Source organism: Diadema antillarum, unplaced genomic scaffold (genome assembly GCF_040938485.1).
Source record: "Diadema antillarum isolate AM-2024a unplaced genomic scaffold, OU_Dant_1.0 seq00000463_RagTag, whole genome shotgun sequence".
Lineage (NCBI taxonomy): Eukaryota > Metazoa > Echinodermata > Echinoidea > Diadematoida > Diadematidae > Diadema > Diadema antillarum.
In genome coordinates, this window is record NW_027271434.1 from 495,402 (window position 1) to 513,845 (window position 18,444).

The window sequence follows — 18,444 nt, forward strand, 5'->3', positions numbered from 1 at the left end:
TACATAATGAAATCATAGCAAAATGAAAAAAAAAAAAATTGCATCAAAATATAAAGAAGGGTTCAAAAAAAAATAGATAGTAGGATTAATACATGTGTAATATATGTATGTCACATTGCATGCGATTTGCAGACTTCTTTTGTTTGATTTTTTTTTCAGTTGCGTTGAAGTTTCTAGCAATGGGACCCTGTGGACTCCCTCTCTCCCCAGGATTATGCCATCACTCAGCAGCTGCTTGAGTAAAAAAACAAACAAACAAAACAAAAACCAAAACCAAAACCAAAAAAAAAAGTTTGGAATCTAGCCTTGCACTGCATAGGCCTATCAATCCCATAGAGAGCAATGTCCTCAGCCTTAACTCATCCCCCCCCCCCCCAAAGAAAAAACAACAACAACAACAACAACACAACACAACAACAAACAAACAAACAAAAAACTGAACAAAAGCAAAACACTACAAAATGAAAGTAAAAACAATTTACACAAAGGAGATAGTAGGCCCTACTAATGTAAGCAACACATACACACACACACACACAACACACACACACACACACACACACACACAAAGCAACAAAACACGCAAAAATAATGCAAAGAGTTTTCGAGACAAAAAGACCCAAGGGCTATGTTTACCACTTTATGTCATACTGACAAACTGAGTTCACATATCTAATTGTATTCCTCATTTTTACCCCCAAATTAAAGTCACACACACAAGCATATACAGTAGGACCTAGGACTAAGACATATGTTCCCTTTATCACAATTGATTTTTACTGAGGATGCTCAAGTGCTTCTACAGTTCTCAGCACTGGAACCAGAATGTTCCCAGATGACAATCTATTATAATAGAGTATGCTCTTGCTAGCACACACATGATTATAATGGAATTCAATTACAATGAAGTAAAAGTAACAGTCCCAAAATTAATATTTATGTATCTTGTGTACCGTAATATACTTTATTCGTTCGGCTATAACAAATTGTAAAAAAATCAAAGAGAGTCCCGAGGACTTTGTTATATAACAGGGGTCACTTATATTCACAAAATTATTGTTTCAGCAATCAGCATGCCTTAGATCATAGATTTATTGAAACCTTTGCAAACATTCAAATTAATGCATACATACAACAAACCTCCCTCTCCTTCTCTCCTTCCTCTCCTCCATATACATCAAAGTAACGAAATTCCTGCATCAAATTATGTCCATGCAGGGTGATTTGTCAATCACTTGCCACAAAACGTCTTTCATTATGTCTTTATAAAGCAACACACGATAGGATCCAGCTGTATTTCCTGAGGAATTACTTTATTAAGAATGTCATGATACAAAAATAGGGTGAAATTCACAGATTGATACAAAAAAAAAAAGAGATCAAAGAACAAACACGTGATTTAGAAATACATGGTCTTTTTCTGGTTGTAAATGTACATGTATTTTGTATGAACACCTGGGCCCGAATTCACGAAGGTGGTGCAACTGAAACCAAGGAGCGCCAAGTGTCGCACGGAATATTTCTTTACAAAATCAGTCATTTCATCGACAAAATGACCGTTTCGTTCACAATCAGTTCGTGGACGACATGTTCATTTAGTTATAGAATGTTGTCATTTCGTTTCAAAATAATCATTTCATCTACGAAATGACTGATTTCATAACAAAATATTCCATGCAACACTTGGCGCTCCAGGGTTTTTGTCCATGGTTTAAACCATGGTTTCATTTGTACCACCTTCGTGAATTCGGGCCCTGAAGTCATATAAGTCTTCTGTTTGATGCTATTCAAAAACCTGGCAAAGGAATGAACATCTGAATTTCAAGTTTTGGATCAGTAAAATGGCTTCACCTCTGAAAACACAGTGGATTTTCACAATGATAAACTTAAAAAAAAAAAAAAATCTTCAAACAATAAATCCTGTGTCATAAATTGCATTCTTGGCTTTGGGATTGTCGTGCACATACAATTAGTCCTGACAAAACATCACAGATTTCTTAATATGTTGGATGACAACACTTATTAAATGATCAACCACAGGAGCTTGGCTTTTTCAAGGGTCTGGAATGTCTGAAAGAAGTAAACAATTAGGAAACTTTTGATTCTAATCATTTACAAAGAAACTATATTTACCGATAAACAAACCTCATGTGTGCCAAATATATTTATATATATTTACATGTACAATATTTGTGAAACTTTACAAATGGCGAGCCTAACCTTGAAAGATGAGATCTACAATATATTCATTGACCCTATTTTAACTGGAGGGTCAAATTGACCACCCCCCTTGACATTTTGCTTGATGATTCCGCAACGCGCAATGATTTTGCCGTGACATTTCATGACTTTGTTTTTTAAGTCTCCCGCATATTGTGTGACCAAATTTGCGATGTCCGGGTACACTGTTCCGAAGTTACGTAATGTTTTGCAAATGCATGTCAGCCCAAAAACAGCTCAAATGTGTGATATTGTGTGCAAATTGTGTTTTCTTGTTTTTCAAACAATGTACATGCACCAACATTCTACTTAATGTGTCTCATCACCATACCTAATAGCTTTTGAATTAGCAAGAAAACATTCCTTTTATCATGGAGTTTTTTTCTTTGTAATACTATAGTGCATATGGAAAATGGTGGAATGTTGATGAAAATATAATTTTATGACTATTAGATAAATCTAGGGATGCCAAGTTCAAAAAAATTTTACGAGTGAGATTTTCATGACTCGGCATCTCGGCGAGCGAATGTGCGCGCAAGCGAGGGTGTGGGAGGGGTCCCGGCCCCCCTCCCCCCTGTGGCGCCTCCCACGGTAGGAGTCGAGCTTTTTCAATTTTTAGCTCTTAATGGTGCGATCAGGTGCATACTTAAGTGACTATTTTTTACTTATTTTGAAAGACAAAAGGAAAATATACCTTCAATTTGAGCTATGCTCCTTATGATGGGCCTAAATTGCAGACTTTGCCCGATGCATGGAAAAATGGGTGCCATGCGTGAGATCGTGAGACGACCCCTACATGCTTGAGTCTCACTCAGAATGCGTGAGAATTGGTAGCTCTGTAAATCTATACATACCATGTACATATGTAATTGCCAAACTCACTGGAAAGCCTTGTTCGTGTCGCATGGTGTTGCTCTATATTCAGAAATATTATGTCCATTAGACATCCACTGTGGTGAAAATGAACGATTGCTGTACAATAATTCAAACAAACCAAACATCTTACACAACTCTGCCAATTTCTCAAGGCCCACTTTCAGTGCTCACGTTTGTGTTCTTTGCGAGATGAGACGACTGTAAACATACAGGTGGCATACCTACGTTTAATCACCAAATGTTGGCATACAAAGTATGTTCAGATGTGCACAGTGCTTTCCCTCATTTTTACAGACAAGGGAATACAAACTGTATCTCATTAAACAGAAACATAAACATCACAACAAACACTTCATTGTGTTCAAACTGAAAATGAACATCATACTATATTTACATTGCTATCGATTGCTCTTGTGCAAAAGAAAAAAATGGTGGAAAGCATTAAATGCTAACAATCTAAAAAAGAATATACAATATTTACATATATTGCAAATATAAAACATACACAGCTCAATGCTGGAGATCATATCACAAACCTCAATGACTTCCTGAGAAATAAGTTCTTCAGAAATCTCTGTAAATCCTACGCATATAATCAATCTTCTCATTAATATGTGTTATGTTAAGCACCGTTCACTGTTGGTCTAGCACCTCGTGAAGAAATGTCAATTTCCAAAATACTATAAGATTTACATTTTAAATCTTTGTTTGTTGCACACTAGGTATATTAATTCAAGATAACTGAGAGGAATGTGACATGGTCTTAAATATTTGAATAAAGAGGAAAGGGTTTCCCATTTGAACTTATTTTGACATATTTTAAGAGTATCAGCAGAGAGAGAAAAAATGGACAACCATATTTGACAATGACTGAAAGCACTTGGTCATTGTAAGATGAATCCTCACAGGAATATAGACTTTGTCCTTTGCTACTGTTTACCTCTCTTCCTCGGCAGTCCATCTGACTTTCAGTGACACTGACATCAAGACGAGTGCTTCAACTAAAATTAATTTTTAATTGCTCTGTTAGATTATTCTGTTAAATACATGAATGTTCATGCAGTGGAATGTAAACAGCAATGTTCATCTCATTCATTTGTAATGAGGTTTGGCACTTTGACTTTGTTTTCTATTCATGGAAAAATCTTTTTTCATCCACACACACATAAACCCAACACTGCAACTCACACTCGGGTAGGGTAGGCCCTACTAAACAGTACATTACTACAAAGAGAATGAAAAAAGGAAAAAAATAAAAAATAAAAACCTAAACAGAGTATTGCAAAATATCAACAAAGTACCATCACACATAAAAAGAGGTTAAAAAAGAATGAAAGCATATTTTTCACTTTCAGAACAACTTCTTTGCCAGATTTCGTGCTCCTCTTACAACACTTATGCTAAAAAACAGCTTAAGCGCATAGTGGGCCTGCAGAACATCACACACCTTGGACCAAAAGTGACCGGTTAGGTCCTGGAAGGGTTTGTACTGAGCGAGATGAAAATCAGCCACTTTGAGAAGCACAAACCCAGCACAAGTCAAGACAGCTGCCACAAAGTTCCTCATGTAACCAGGTGGCGTGTATTTCTTTGTGGCGCTCCAGCCAGACGATATGGCATACACAACGTGAGGCAAGAGGGCCACTTCAAAGCCATGCTCAATTGTGAAGATGAGATTGTAGCTCATGATGGATGCTGCCATGGTGAGCGCGGCCACCTTCGGCTGCCACTCTGTCATCATCGTCTTGCTGATCACCATCACCCAGCCGAAGATGGGGAGGGTGACCCACTGATCCAGAAAGGCCCACTCTCGCGTCTGCGTCACGATCCTGACGAATTGTACTGGCCCGTACAGGAAAATCATCCAGACCATGACATACAACAGATAGGCATCAAGGTTCTGGATGGAAGTCAGCTTGCTGTTAAAGATAAAGGTGTACACCCCCCAGTACAGCGCCACCAGGGGGTATCCTATGTTGACCAGGGCGTTTGCAGGCATCTTTATGCTAGCTGGAAATTGGATCGGTCCAAGCGTGGAATCAGCTGCCTCAGCATAGTGGTCATATCCCGTCTCCACTTCGATATGATCAAAGATCCCGGAGTAAACTATCAGTATCATGAGTGTCAAGGGAACAACAACTGACACAAATGACTGGAGCACTGGGTAGTTGAATGATGCCATTACTTTGTCTTTTGATCTATGATATAGAAGCAAAGGAAGCAGAAAAAAAAATACTGTCTCAATTAAACAGCCAAACACATGTGATGACAATCACTATTCATGGCACAAGATGTCACACTGCTAGTGAGGGAATTTTGAGGCATGAATGTTCTGAAGTTCTGCAGGTGCAGCAGATTAAGATCTATCTTGGCAACACACACCTTACCAGGTATGACAGTACCGGTACCGGGTACTTAAATCATTGCAAAGATGACATGAAAATTACAGACTATCCCAGCATTTGTAAAGGCTGGCAATTTTGTCAAGATGAGTTCCATGACATTGATTGAATTCCATATCATGTTTTTTTTTTTCTAAATATCAGTTCATTGTGGCAGGTAGTATCATGCAGTAGTATGTGGTATGATTTTCAGTAGGCCCAGAGTCACTGTCTTTACACCATTATACCTATAGCCCTAGATTTATCTTCCTTTTTAAATCACAATACAACAGATTCATATCAACATAGGTCAATCAAAGACAAGCCTATATTGTACACATTTTGCCTAGATACTGGTAGATTCTACCACTGTCTGACACTAGTAGAAAGTCTACACCAGTTTTATTTGAGTTTAATAATAATATGACTATAATATGAAACAGATGCTGCCTATTAATAATTGCTGGTAAAATTGGCGGTTGTATGGAATGGAGCGGAGTGACCTGATGAAGCTGTAATACAATAGTGACTATCTGACAAAGAAAAAAACACAAGGCTCTAGCTAGTCTAGGCTAGACGTCGAGCACAATTCATTGAAGCATGACATGAAGCAGCACAGCTGCACAGCTCACAAGGGGAACAGTAACGTTAAATTGTATACAAACTCGAATACTAGCGTCTGGGACTGAATAAGGCACGTGTAACTGCATTTATGCCGTGGGGTCAGTTACTGCATTACGGGCATCACTGCGACGGATGCTGGAATCACCTCAAATTTCAGGATAACGAAGCCGTAATTATTCCCTGGTAATCGGTGACAGTTCGGCAGGCAGAGGCGATCCTAATTTAGTCAGACACAGAAGAAATTCGGTACTTCAAACGAGGTAACTGCGGTTCTCCAGAAAGCGCAAATTTCTCTCCCTGCCTCAGCTCTGTATTGTGATGGGTACAGCCGTCCTGATCGTCTCGTCCGGCCCGCCTGCGCCCGCCTGCTCGACCGCGGTCACCGGCCGTGTGTCCCGTTGTGGCTTCGCCCAACCGTACCCCCTTATCCTTGCTGGGCGCGCCTTGTGTGGTGTCGGAGTTGCACACCCAACTGGCCCAAGCTGCTTCTTCTCAGGGAATCTTAGATGATCCAAGGCATCATCATAAATTGGGGGGGGGGGGGGGGGGGGGGGAGGGAGGGTCAGGTTGGCAACACCCCATCTTCTATGAAGATCTATGATTGAAGGTCATACCATGTCGATGTCCATACTTATCACATGACAGTAGATTGTGTTTTTGAAAATGTGTCAATTCCTATCTAATATTGATAAGCCAGACCACTAAGATTTCTTGTTTTAAACTGTTAGAAGATCTCCAGGAGTTGCTTCTTGCAATGTGAAAGTGTATATGAAAAGGTACAGGACTGTTAATTAATATACCGGGTAATTACTGGTATTTTATTTTCTGTGTGTTCTGCAGCCATTTCCAGCATCTGTCTGTTGGCCACCATGCACTGAAGATTACATTTCTGAGGATGGCACGACACAGCAAGCTTCAACTCCAAGTCCTCCGGCTGTATAAGTCCTTTCTGAGAGTCGCCGAGAACAAACCTGGGGTGCGTCCACAGATCCAGTACGAATTCAGGAAGGCGGCAAAGATACCCCGCACGGATTTGATGCGAATTGAGCACATGATTCGCAGGGCGGAGCGACAGCTCAAGATGCTCCAGAGTAGCAGCGTCGATCGGGCAGGCTCATTCACGGAGAAAGTTAGGGACAGTGAACCACCGTCACCATCAGATTCCGGAAAAGACTCGTCGAGATGATGTTATAAATTTCTAATTTGTGCAGTTTATTTAACTCAGTGGTTTAGACATGGTTAGAAATCCGATGGCTGGATGTTGAAAGTGTTTACGTTTTGACTGACTTTACAGTGCAGACCCTTTTGATGTGCTATCATGGCCATGGAAAATTTCTGTCACTCTCCTTCCAATCTGGAAGAGGATGAAAAGAAAGAAATTCTAGCCAACCAGATATTGTTGCTAACCAAAGTTTCAGATATAACAAACTATTAACTTTCACGGTATGTCTACAGAGTATAGGCACTGTTGTTGCATGTGCTTGTTTTGGGTTGTTGTTGTGTGTGGATTTTTCTTTTTTGTCACTGGATATGCAGTTATAAACACAGTGCTCTTTGTTTGAGAAAACAAAAACACAACCAAGAAGAACAAGTATATTTAATAGGACAATTTGAGTTGATTTAAAGTTGGCCTGTTAAGAAAGAGTAAAATACAATTGTATTACGAGTTCAATACATGTACATGTAGTAAAATTTTGATCAAAATTGGATGAAAATAAGGAAGTTATGATATTTCGAAGTTTCGCTAATTTTTCAGGAAACAGTTCTTGAACGGTCAATATAAGGGTATGTGCAAATGGAAAAGTGAGCATGTCATCCTCTCACAACTTCCCTTATAATTTGTACCCGGTACCTGGTACATAAAAGTGTGAAATTTCCAGTTTTTTATTCAAACGCAATTATGCCCGAGGCTCAAATCCTGGTACATGTATATCTAACTGATCACTATTCTGAAGTTTTTCAACCTGGAATAACAGCATGTTTCAGATTTCAATGACAGAAACATTGAATTTTCATCCTTTTTTTTGTACACGATCAATGGTAAATTGTGAGGGTATGACATGGGTAGCTCACTCATTTGCTTATTCATATTTTTTTTGTTGAAATCAGAAAAACTTAAAAACGTCATAACTTCCTTATTTTTCATCTGATTTCAGTCAAATTTTTACCGTTGAACTCATAAGATTTTACTCTGTTTTATCCGATTAACATATTTGGACTAGATTTGCCCTTTATGTCAAAGGTTTTTTTTATGTCCTCTTCTCTTTATATTCTATTGATTTTAATCCCTCATAAGTTGAATTTTCTCTAAGTCGAAGCTATTTCTTCAGTCCAAATAGATTCGACTTAGGCAAGGTTGACTGTGCTTCTTTGCCCATGTAACCTGGAATAATCATAGAAATACAAGTGTACATTGTAATTCACATCAGTGAGGGCATTAATAAGAATTACCCATGCATATTACCTTTGGAACAGTGAATGTATGTAGCCAAGGGTGTTTGGACTGTTTCAAAGGTACTGAGCGTTGGTAATTATACTAATGCCTAGACAAAATTATTTGCACCATTTGCTTTCTATAATGAAGAAGCAGATCTTTGTAATTTGAAGAATCATACGTGTACTCATCTCAGAGTCCATAAACGTTCTGACTGGTTTGACCAGTCATTTCACTTTACTTTTGACCCGTCACAAGTAAAATTAAATGCTAGATAAAATAAATGCCTGATAAAATGTACACTCTCAACCAATATCTTGATTAGAATCTGCTTCATCATTCCTAAAGTACAATCATTTATAGGCCGAGTGTGCATTCATGACCTATGGGATGACTTGCATTCTTCCTTGGACCCAATCTCTACATAGTTCACTGTTGTCGTTTGCATTCAAATTTATGTCGACTACAACTTATCGATACAAGCAGTGAGTAAAACTAAATCTAGGCTGTTAATCTGGTTGATCTGTACTTTGGCCTGGTCAGCTCTGTCCAGATTCCATGGTGAAAGGGCACATGGCTAAAGAGATGCAATGAAAAATGTTTTTGTGAATAAGCCATTGTCTTTCCTTTCCTGTTTTCTTCATTTTATGTACAAGGGAACCTCATTAAGACAAGCTCCTTGGGACCACTGAATGTCCTCATAATATCAGGATCTCATTACATCAGGGGAAAGAAAAAGCAAAGAATATAAAGGGAATGGGACCTACATTGTACTACATGTATCTTGTTTAACCAGTTATATCTGGATACGTATATTCTATTTCATAATAACAAGGTTCCATTGTCTCGGGATCTTAGTTGTGACTCCATTGAAATACCCTTGTTCTCATAACCACATATATACTGTGTAAGTGAACAATTCCTATTCTAGAATGATTGGAGGAGAGTTGGTAATTCTGGTCGTGTAACACGTCTTACAGGTGTATTGATGTGCTGCACAGTATTCAAAACCATTCCACATTCAAAACATGGGATGGAGTTTTGCATTTATAATTTGGTATGTGGAGCTATGCAAAAGTGTTGATCTGGTAATGTGATGAATTGCTGGCCTTGATTTGAAGAAGATGCCAAGAAACATATTACTGTAGTATACATCACTACTTTGGTTACAGTTTCAATGGTGCAATTTGTGCTACAGTGCGTGTATCTAATTACGACAGTTATGATTATTTTTATCATTCTCATTGATATTTTCATCATCACCACTATCATCATTATATAGTAATCTGTACAGCAATGTAGCTATTTGTAACATAAATATATGTTATAATGCATGTTTGCTTTGTTTGAATTAGATTGTTATGGAACTTTTGCGGGACATCCCAGGTCAAACCATTTTGAGAATTTAACCAAATTTTAGTACAGTTGAACCTCTCGTATCCGGACAAGTCGGGACCGGGGCTCATCCGGATAAGGGATTTGGCCGGATACGGGAGACTCCATGCTTTATACATGTACATATACATACACATGTACTGATGTAGCCCATTGTAGTACCACATGTAGTAATGTGTATACTGCAACCTTTTCATTGTTACTTTTGGGGATGTTTGGGGAAGTTAAAATGTCTGAAGGTAAGCAATTTGGAAGGAAATTTGATGTTAATCATGTTGGAAGTAATATGTAATTCATGTGTGTTTGTGTAGGAGTTCTCAAGGAGTTGGGAATCCCCCTTTCCTCCCGTAATTATTTAAAAAAAATCACGGCGAGATTGCGTCCGTATAATAGAGAGATCCGGATAAAGGGAGGCCGGATAAGAGAGGTTCAACTGTACATGTATGTACAAACTGTATGTGAGTTACAGATGTCTTGTGCGTTGTAGTATAACACCAAACAACTTTGTACTGACTTTTTTGGTTGCAGTTATGTTTACAGAAAGATTTTAACTTTAAAATTAACTTTACAAAGAATGAATTCCTAGTTACATCGTTCCTGTTGAAATCCGAATACCTGTATTTTGTACTGCACAGAAATCAAATTTTGCCTACATGTACTTTTATCCTTGCAGTAAAACTTGCATCTAGACTAAGTTTGACCCCATATTTTATTCTGCTCATTTGCAGATTAAACAAAGAAGGCTTGCGATGGTTGCACTTATTTTACTTCAAGGTTTGACACAACAAAAAACATCCACATTTGAACCAACTTCTCCATTTAGTGCATGTGCAGTGTACAATTTCTTTCATAAGCTCATACAGTCATGTACAAAAGGTGTTAGGAATACTTCTAAGAGGACAAAATCAGACCTCCTGCATTTTAACCCGTTGAAGACTAGCCACGAGTATACTCCGGTAGGTGTCTATTGGAAATCTGTGTTGCAGCGAAATCAGCCCGTCCTCAACGGGTTAATCACATAATTGTGGTTAGCTGGAAGAAATTGTGCTTGGATTTTAGCAGGAATCCAAGACAGTGTTCATTGATGTAAAGTGATACAATGCATTGTATTAAAGATTATTTAAGTTCACCAAATATTTTCTTCCCAAGTCTCTATTTATTATCTAAAGATATGTTGTCATGTGCTGTAGTAACTGGAATATTTTCAAGTTTGAGTGATTCATTTTTCCAATGAAGTAATTAATTATACCCACCCATCCATACACACACACACAGTGCACACACACAAATTAGCAACTCTTCTCACACCATCCTTTTGTAACAAGCAAACATGTTCATACGAACTGGCCATCTTTAGTATTGACTTGAAATCAACTGCCATACAGGAATACACATACTACTGCTTGTACATGCTGACACATAACACAAAACAGGATACATAAATGCTGAAAAAAAAACCTTCCTCTAATTTGCATATCAGACATAAATTACATTGAGTGAAAAATTGAAATGATTACGATAATGATGAATATGCTATGCCACCTGAAAAATCTCTATACATAGTGAAATTCATTCTGGCAAAGTGAAAAAAATGGGACTTTCAAGGTCTCCATAAAGATTCTGTTGTACGTCTGCACAACTGATTCCATATTACAGGAAGGATTAAGAAGTTTTTGTTGCAAGTTCATTAAAATTAATATACACTAGCTTCTGAAAACTAGGCCTACATAACAATGTCAAAATATTACTGGTATAAATACGTTTTTGTGTCGGCAGTTAGTGCTAAACTTTTAAAGACAACATACACTGTACAGCCGCAATACCTTGCTGAATTATCCTCTTCAATTGGGCAGGAAGACAGATGTATGAAGTCTATCAAAAACAAACAAATTATATGCTACCAAAGTAAATGATTGGCATATCAACTGATACTGAAATGTCCATTATTACAGATGCAGTCAAGGTAGCATATTCTATACACTGTAACAGATCTTTATACAGTATATGTACATATTCATTTGTTGTTTTTCCAATACATGCACAAATTTGTACTAAGATTGCTATATTTGGTTGTCGATACAAGTTTACAACCATAGTTGAGATCCTTTTTAGGTGTACTTCTACAGGACTACAACATTTAGTAAGTTCTGTCCAATTGTTTCTCACAACTACTAAGCCAGAAGAAAAAAATCAATTTCATGATTGCCTGATAATGACATTATTCATGGAAGTCTTTTAATCCAATATGGGCAGCATAAGATATGAAGCTTGCATTTCATGATTGTCTACCATGCCAGTATACATAGGAGTTTGGCTTTGTCTTCAAGGAAATATAAATTTGAATTCTTATTGGTTCCTTACAATATCAAAGCTTGCATTGACAGACCTTTGAAGGCATAGAGTCACACACATTACATCAAATTTTGGCAAATTTTGAGATAATAAGGATCAGAAAGGCTCAAAGCCATCTAAAAAAGACAATGGCTTAATAATACTATTTCAGCAGTGTAACCATTTACTTATTTTCATGGTAAGAACCTAAGAGCAAATGAAGTGAATTCCATTTGCATCATGTCATATTCCCCACCGTTCACACTTGTCAAATGGAAGCACTGAGCAATGAAATTTACAACTGTAGTGTCTCCAATATCAGTCAATATGATTTTTCATGGTTACCATAGAACATGCACATGATACCGACAACAGAATTTGCTATCATTACCAGTTATCGATCAATCCAAGTAGGCGGCTGCAAAGTGTCGTCACAGGCTACTCTTGTACAAATCAAGGGGAAATTATCATTTGCGATCAAGAGATGGGGATACTAATCAGTGTGTGACGTTCATTTCACCATGTTTTTGGAAGATAGGATCTCAATCCAGTAACCGTCTGGGTCTTGGATGAAGGCTAGTCCTTTCATTTTTCCTGGAGAGAAACGGAGAGACAGAGTGAACTCTATCATATATGATACTCTATGTAAGCCTGAGATTCTTGTTTATGTCAGCGCAGGTGAAAATAGAAATTTTAAACTGACAGTCTACAATCACAATTGCAGGACATGTCCATTATCTCTACTGCCTGGGAACCTCACAGATCAAACAATTAATCCACACAAACATTTTGTTGCATATTCTACTGTGTACATTTAGCCTAATAGATCAGTGTTGGCAAAAGCAGTGCTATTACAGCCACAATGCATAACCAGCAGATGGTGTAGAGTTTTATGCAAGAAGTCACTTCTTGCACAGTACAAACCCATTGATGTCACCTTTTTTATTTATTTATTTATTTATTTATTTATTTATTATTACTATTTTTGGGGGGGGGAGGGGGGGGGGGGCTTGTAAGTCAAAAACTCTCTATGTGATTTAATTGGTAGTTGTTGAATGAGGTAAGTGGAGGGTCAATCAATCAATGAAAAGCAATCAATTTTGATATCATCAATTAAAAGTGATCTTATGGCAGTCATGGATGTAGTCCAGCCAGTAATCAATAGCATGTAGGTCTGTCATCCTTTGAACACTAAAAACACACTGATGTACAGTTAAACAAACAAACAAAACATTCTGAAGGCTACAGTACATGCTGAAAAAAAAATAAATAGCGATATTGCACAAAGTGAGCAAGCAACACTCAATTTCAGACGGGAAGATATTTTTCATATTAAAGTCATACATGTTTATTCAAGATGCAGGAAGAAAAAACAAGAACGACAAAACAATTGATAATGGTAGAAAATAAAACATATTAATGGGCTGGTTTGCAAGATGGAGTAGTAGATAAATACAACACCAAACAAGATTAGTACACTGACCTCCATCTGGTTTCTTGATGAAGTTGACCCCAAGCTTCTCAAACCGCTCACAGGCTGCATACACATCAGGCACTGACAAGCCTATGTGACCTACGTACAGTAAAAAAAAATCAACCACTCAGTAGAAAAAACTTCAGTCAAGCTCATGTCCCAGTACCACTGCATTTTTAAACATGACAGAGTTCTTCAAGCTAAGATAGCTAATGAGTAAGCAGTCATATATGAGTGTTGTGCAGCAATCTGAGTCAATTCAAAAGTTTCCTTGAAGTTCTTAAAGTTTTAAGTCTGGAGCACACAGTAATTAAATTTCATGTACAGTATTACTGGTTTGTAATTAGGTCTACCTGTCGAGAGAATCTCTTGTACAGTATGTGATATTTCAAACTTCATTCATCCTACTATTGTCTCATTTTCTTCAGTTAATCTTACAAGACACTACTCTGGGAAAATAAGAGAAATTGGCTTCTTTGCAGTTACAATGTCGACAAATGTGACATTGTAAATAATGCAATAGTTTCGCATTTATCTTGTTACATTTGCTACATGACTTTGACGATGCCTGTGGTGACTGGACAGAAAATTAACAAAATCACAATGAATGTATCCATCTCTCCACTATCAAAGTATCACATAAACTTTTAAAATCTGACACAAAATTTGGAGAATATCGCAAAGATCTAAAGGAGGTTACTACCAGTAGACAAAGAATAGAGGGGGATGAAGTTACCAAAGCCTTTTGGTTCTTTATTGCCGTTGTGGTAGCCTGGGAAACTGTCATCTTTATCAGTGCCATAGTTGCTGTATGAATGAAGTAAAGAGAGTAAATATAACGGTCATACACAATAATAAACATTTCTTTGAGATACAAAACATATCAATTATTGAAGAATATGACATATTATTCTTTTAGATCAAGGAAATGTACAATTGTAGGAGAAAATTGGCTGAAAGTAATTCAGATACATATTTGTAATGACATTACCACTACAAGAACTAATGGCAGAAGAAGTGTGTCGCAGATATGTTTCAGTCCCATCTATTGTTCAATATACAATAGGCAATACAAGTTAACCATTTAGTTATTATTTCCAAATTAGTATTTAATATTTCATACACTGCAATACAGTACCACTAACAACCTACTCAAACAGAAACAGCAAACAGGACTCAGTATCTCATAGTATTATGATGAGAGGCTGATTTTACTCATGAATGCAAAAACTGACAAATAACATAAAAGTAATGGAGCTTGGGCATTTGAGATGCAAACTTTCCTCCAAGATTCTATATAACTGGAAGCACATCCTTTTTACTTTGGTAATGAGTCTGCATATTTTATACGTTCAGACAACTCACTAAAACACACTGAAATGAATGTACGTGCACTCTAATCCATGAACCATGGCATGAATACATTGTTTACACACTTGAATATGTACAAGAGTGCATGGAAATGAATGAAATCGACTGAAACTAGAAACCATGCTTCAACTGAAATCTGATGCATCAATCCCTTAAATGTTCGGTAAAGATCCTGACTAAATATTATGCCAAATCTTAAGTGAAAGTAATTTCAATTTTTGTTTCATCTTACAATTTGGTGTCTTTGCAGACCTGTGGGCACGTTTACACTTCAGTTTGTACAGTCAATCTTGCTAACGTCAACCTAACATATTTCCAATAATTGCATAAGTTGAAGGTCTTTTCAAGTCCTCTTCTCTTTACATTCCATTGATTTTAATCCCTCATTAGTCGAAGCTTTTTCTTCAGTCCAAATAGATTTGACTTAGGCAAGGTTGACTGTAATTCCATAAATAAGATTCAAACATTTTAACATTTAAACCAAGTCACCAAGGTGACTGTACATATTGATGCTCACTATGTCAGCTCTATTGTGGCTGGTTGATTAAAGGTCCAGATGGTACGCTCTCTTTTGTCCTTTGGGATGTCAGCTTCGTCTGCGTAGCCCATGAAAAACAAAGTGAACTGCATTTCAGGAAAATCCAGTCTGGTCAATAATCTGAAACAAGCAAACAAGAGTGCATGCATCATTTCCATGACTCACTGCGTAACTGTATAGCGCAATTTGTTTGCAATTTTCCATTTGGGTCTTGTTGTTACAACTCCACAATAACTTGATGCATATAATCTAAATGATACTCTTTGCCTGATTTCAAAGCAAGATATTTCGTGAAGATTCACAGGAAGTTTAATGTACAACTTGAGGTGACATCATTACCTTATATTTCTTTACATCTGTCTACAATTTTGCTCAAGATATGCATTCTAAAAGATGTAAAACTTTATTCAAGACATATTTACATTTGTGTGCCTTGAATGAAACTTGTACTTTGTAAAAAAAAATGGAGTGGCATTTCACTATAATACAACCCTTTTGAAATCCCCCCCCCCCAAAAAAAAAAAAGATGATATCTGAGAGAAAAAAGTGACACTCAAAAGGTCATAAGTTTGTCATTATTTATCTGATCTGGCCCTGTAATTGACCAAACAATACACTGTCACTTGCATGTTGCTGAAGTTGTTCTTTTGAAGTTTTTCTCTTTGATGTTTTTCTCTTTGATGTGAATTTTGTATGAAATTTTCCATTGTACCTCATTCCCAGAACTCTAGTGTAGAAGTCGAGCGATCTGCGAGGGTCTTTGATCCGGTACATTGTCTGCTGCATGATGAAGCCCTGTAAAATTGAAATTATAAAGAGCCCATCAGACAACTTTTTGGTATTTGAACTGCAGGTATGATAATTCAAATATGCACTTTTAGGTATAAAGAGAAGGCATATTTCAAATGACAAATAAAGGGAGAATTGTTCGGATAATGCAAAATTTGCAAGCACGAGATAAGCTTATAACTGCCCAACCTACACATTGCCACAATGATGACATTGACAATATGCCTCTTTATAAGCTGCAAAGTTCAAAATGTCAGCTGGAGTAAGCTTTCATCAAATGAACTTGAGCTTGAGGATCGTAGATTCTATAACTCAGAGACAAAGAGCATGCTTCCTAAAATTAATATCCACCAGTAATACTTCATTCGCCTCATCAAATCTTTGCTCTGTAATCAAAATCTTCATCACTTGTTTAAAGGACAAGTTCACCTTCATAAACATAAGGATTGAGAGAATGTAGCAATATTAGTAGAACACATCATTGAAAGTTTGAGGAAAATCGGACAATCCGTTCAAAAGTTATGAATTTTTGAAGTTTTTGTGCAGTAACCGCTAGATGAGAAGACTACTGCAGTGTGTGAATAACTTAGATGTCACATGCGTACAACAATATAAGGAAAATATAAAGAGAATTTCACAAAATTTCATCTTTTGTAAAAAGTACACACCCCCCCGACTTGTTACCGACAAATGTTATGGGTAATATTATTCCCCCTGCCTTTAGAAAGAGGCAAGTCAAGTGCTCTTTTATTATGCGAAAAAAGTGAAAATATGTTGAATTTTCTTTACATTTTCTTTATACTGTTGTACGCATATGACTCACAAGCTGTAGTAGTCTCCTCATCCAGCGGTTCCAACACAAAAATTTAAAAAATTCATAACTTTTGCATCGATTGTCCAATTTTCCTCAAACTTTCACTGATGTGTTATACTAATATTGTTGCATTCTCTCAATCTTTATGTTTATGAAGGTGAACTTGTCCTTTAATGTTGGGTGTGATATGCCAGCATAACCTTGAGCGATCTCTTGATGCAGGGAGTGCAGGCACACAAAATGCCCACCCTTCCTCCACCTCCCCCCCCCAAAAAAAAAAAAAATCAATGAATTTGCCCTCACACCAAAGTGCCTACACATACGATGTACTATCCACATTAAATACAATGTATCTCAGGAATAGTTGTCCTAGAAACCATTTGCATGATTTCGGTGCAGCTTGCTGCTTGCTATCACTTATTACTATATTAGACAGAAAGATCGGTCTGTCCGGAGGAGTCTTTTATTCTTTTGACGTTATCGCTCTCCTCCGGAGTATAGGAGGGGATCCGTGAAGACAGACGCAGTCTCAGCGGAACATATCCCCAACGACCAGATACAGACTGATCTTTCGGTCAAGGACAAGGTATCACTACTCACTAGGCACTACCACCACTCTCCAGTACCAGATTTCAATTATCCAAGCATGTGAAATCAATGAATTGACAGGCAAGGCATTAGTATCACACGGTTACATGAAAGTTTGAGTTGATGGAGTGCATTTTGCTATTCTTTTTCCACTGTTTTTCCATCAATTGTTGCATGCAAACATATTTCACATGATCTATAAATGTCAACACTCTTATTTAGTCACCAAGTCCAGTAAGTGTATGCATGCATGAGTCGGCATTTCCCTAATCTCGTTCAGCCAAGCAAGTGCGAGGTTACAGCGCGGCGCCCGGCCCGCAACGCGAACGGGTTGTGGATAAGGTTGTGTTTACTGTGTGAACTTGTGTTCACCAAAAAACGAGGTCAGCTCCTATCGCTGACGTTGGTCTAAAAAAGATTAACTGAGCACGCAAATTTCCAGCATTTATCCGAACCTTTGTTGATGGATCAGGCTCCGAGCAACAACCGTCCACTTCTTCGACTGGCAGTGAATTACTCTGCTTTTCCGCCATGATTGTCGATATTTGATCTCCTGTTGAAGTTCAGACGAAGCGGGCAGGCAGAAACACGTAGTCGCCTACTTCACGC

General features: G+C 37.5%; 2 protein-coding genes across 2 annotated transcripts; both read right to left on the reverse strand.

Moving 5' to 3' along the window:
- Positions 1-4,037: 4,037 nt before the first annotated feature.
- LOC139733206 (transmembrane protein 187-like) lies at positions 4,038-6,416 on the reverse strand. The gene is made up of 2 exons (XM_071644043.1): positions 6,247-6,416; positions 4,038-5,294 (listed from the first exon to the last, which is right to left on the reverse strand). The coding sequence occupies exon 2, from the start codon at positions 5,276-5,278 to the stop codon at positions 4,448-4,450; it is 831 nt and encodes a 276-aa protein (XP_071500144.1). The 5' UTR covers positions 5,279-5,294; positions 6,247-6,416; the 3' UTR covers positions 4,038-4,447.
- A 6,116-nt stretch (positions 6,417-12,532) lies between these two features.
- On the reverse strand, positions 12,533-18,425 carry LOC139733207 (lactoylglutathione lyase-like). Its single transcript, XM_071644044.1, has 6 exons — positions 18,291-18,425; positions 16,357-16,439; positions 15,624-15,764; positions 14,472-14,542; positions 13,745-13,834; positions 12,533-12,855 (listed from the first exon to the last, which is right to left on the reverse strand). The coding sequence occupies exons 1-6, from the start codon at positions 18,366-18,368 to the stop codon at positions 12,773-12,775; spliced, it is 546 nt and encodes a 181-aa protein (XP_071500145.1). The 5' UTR covers positions 18,369-18,425; the 3' UTR covers positions 12,533-12,772.
- Between the last annotated feature and the right edge of the window lie 19 nt (positions 18,426-18,444).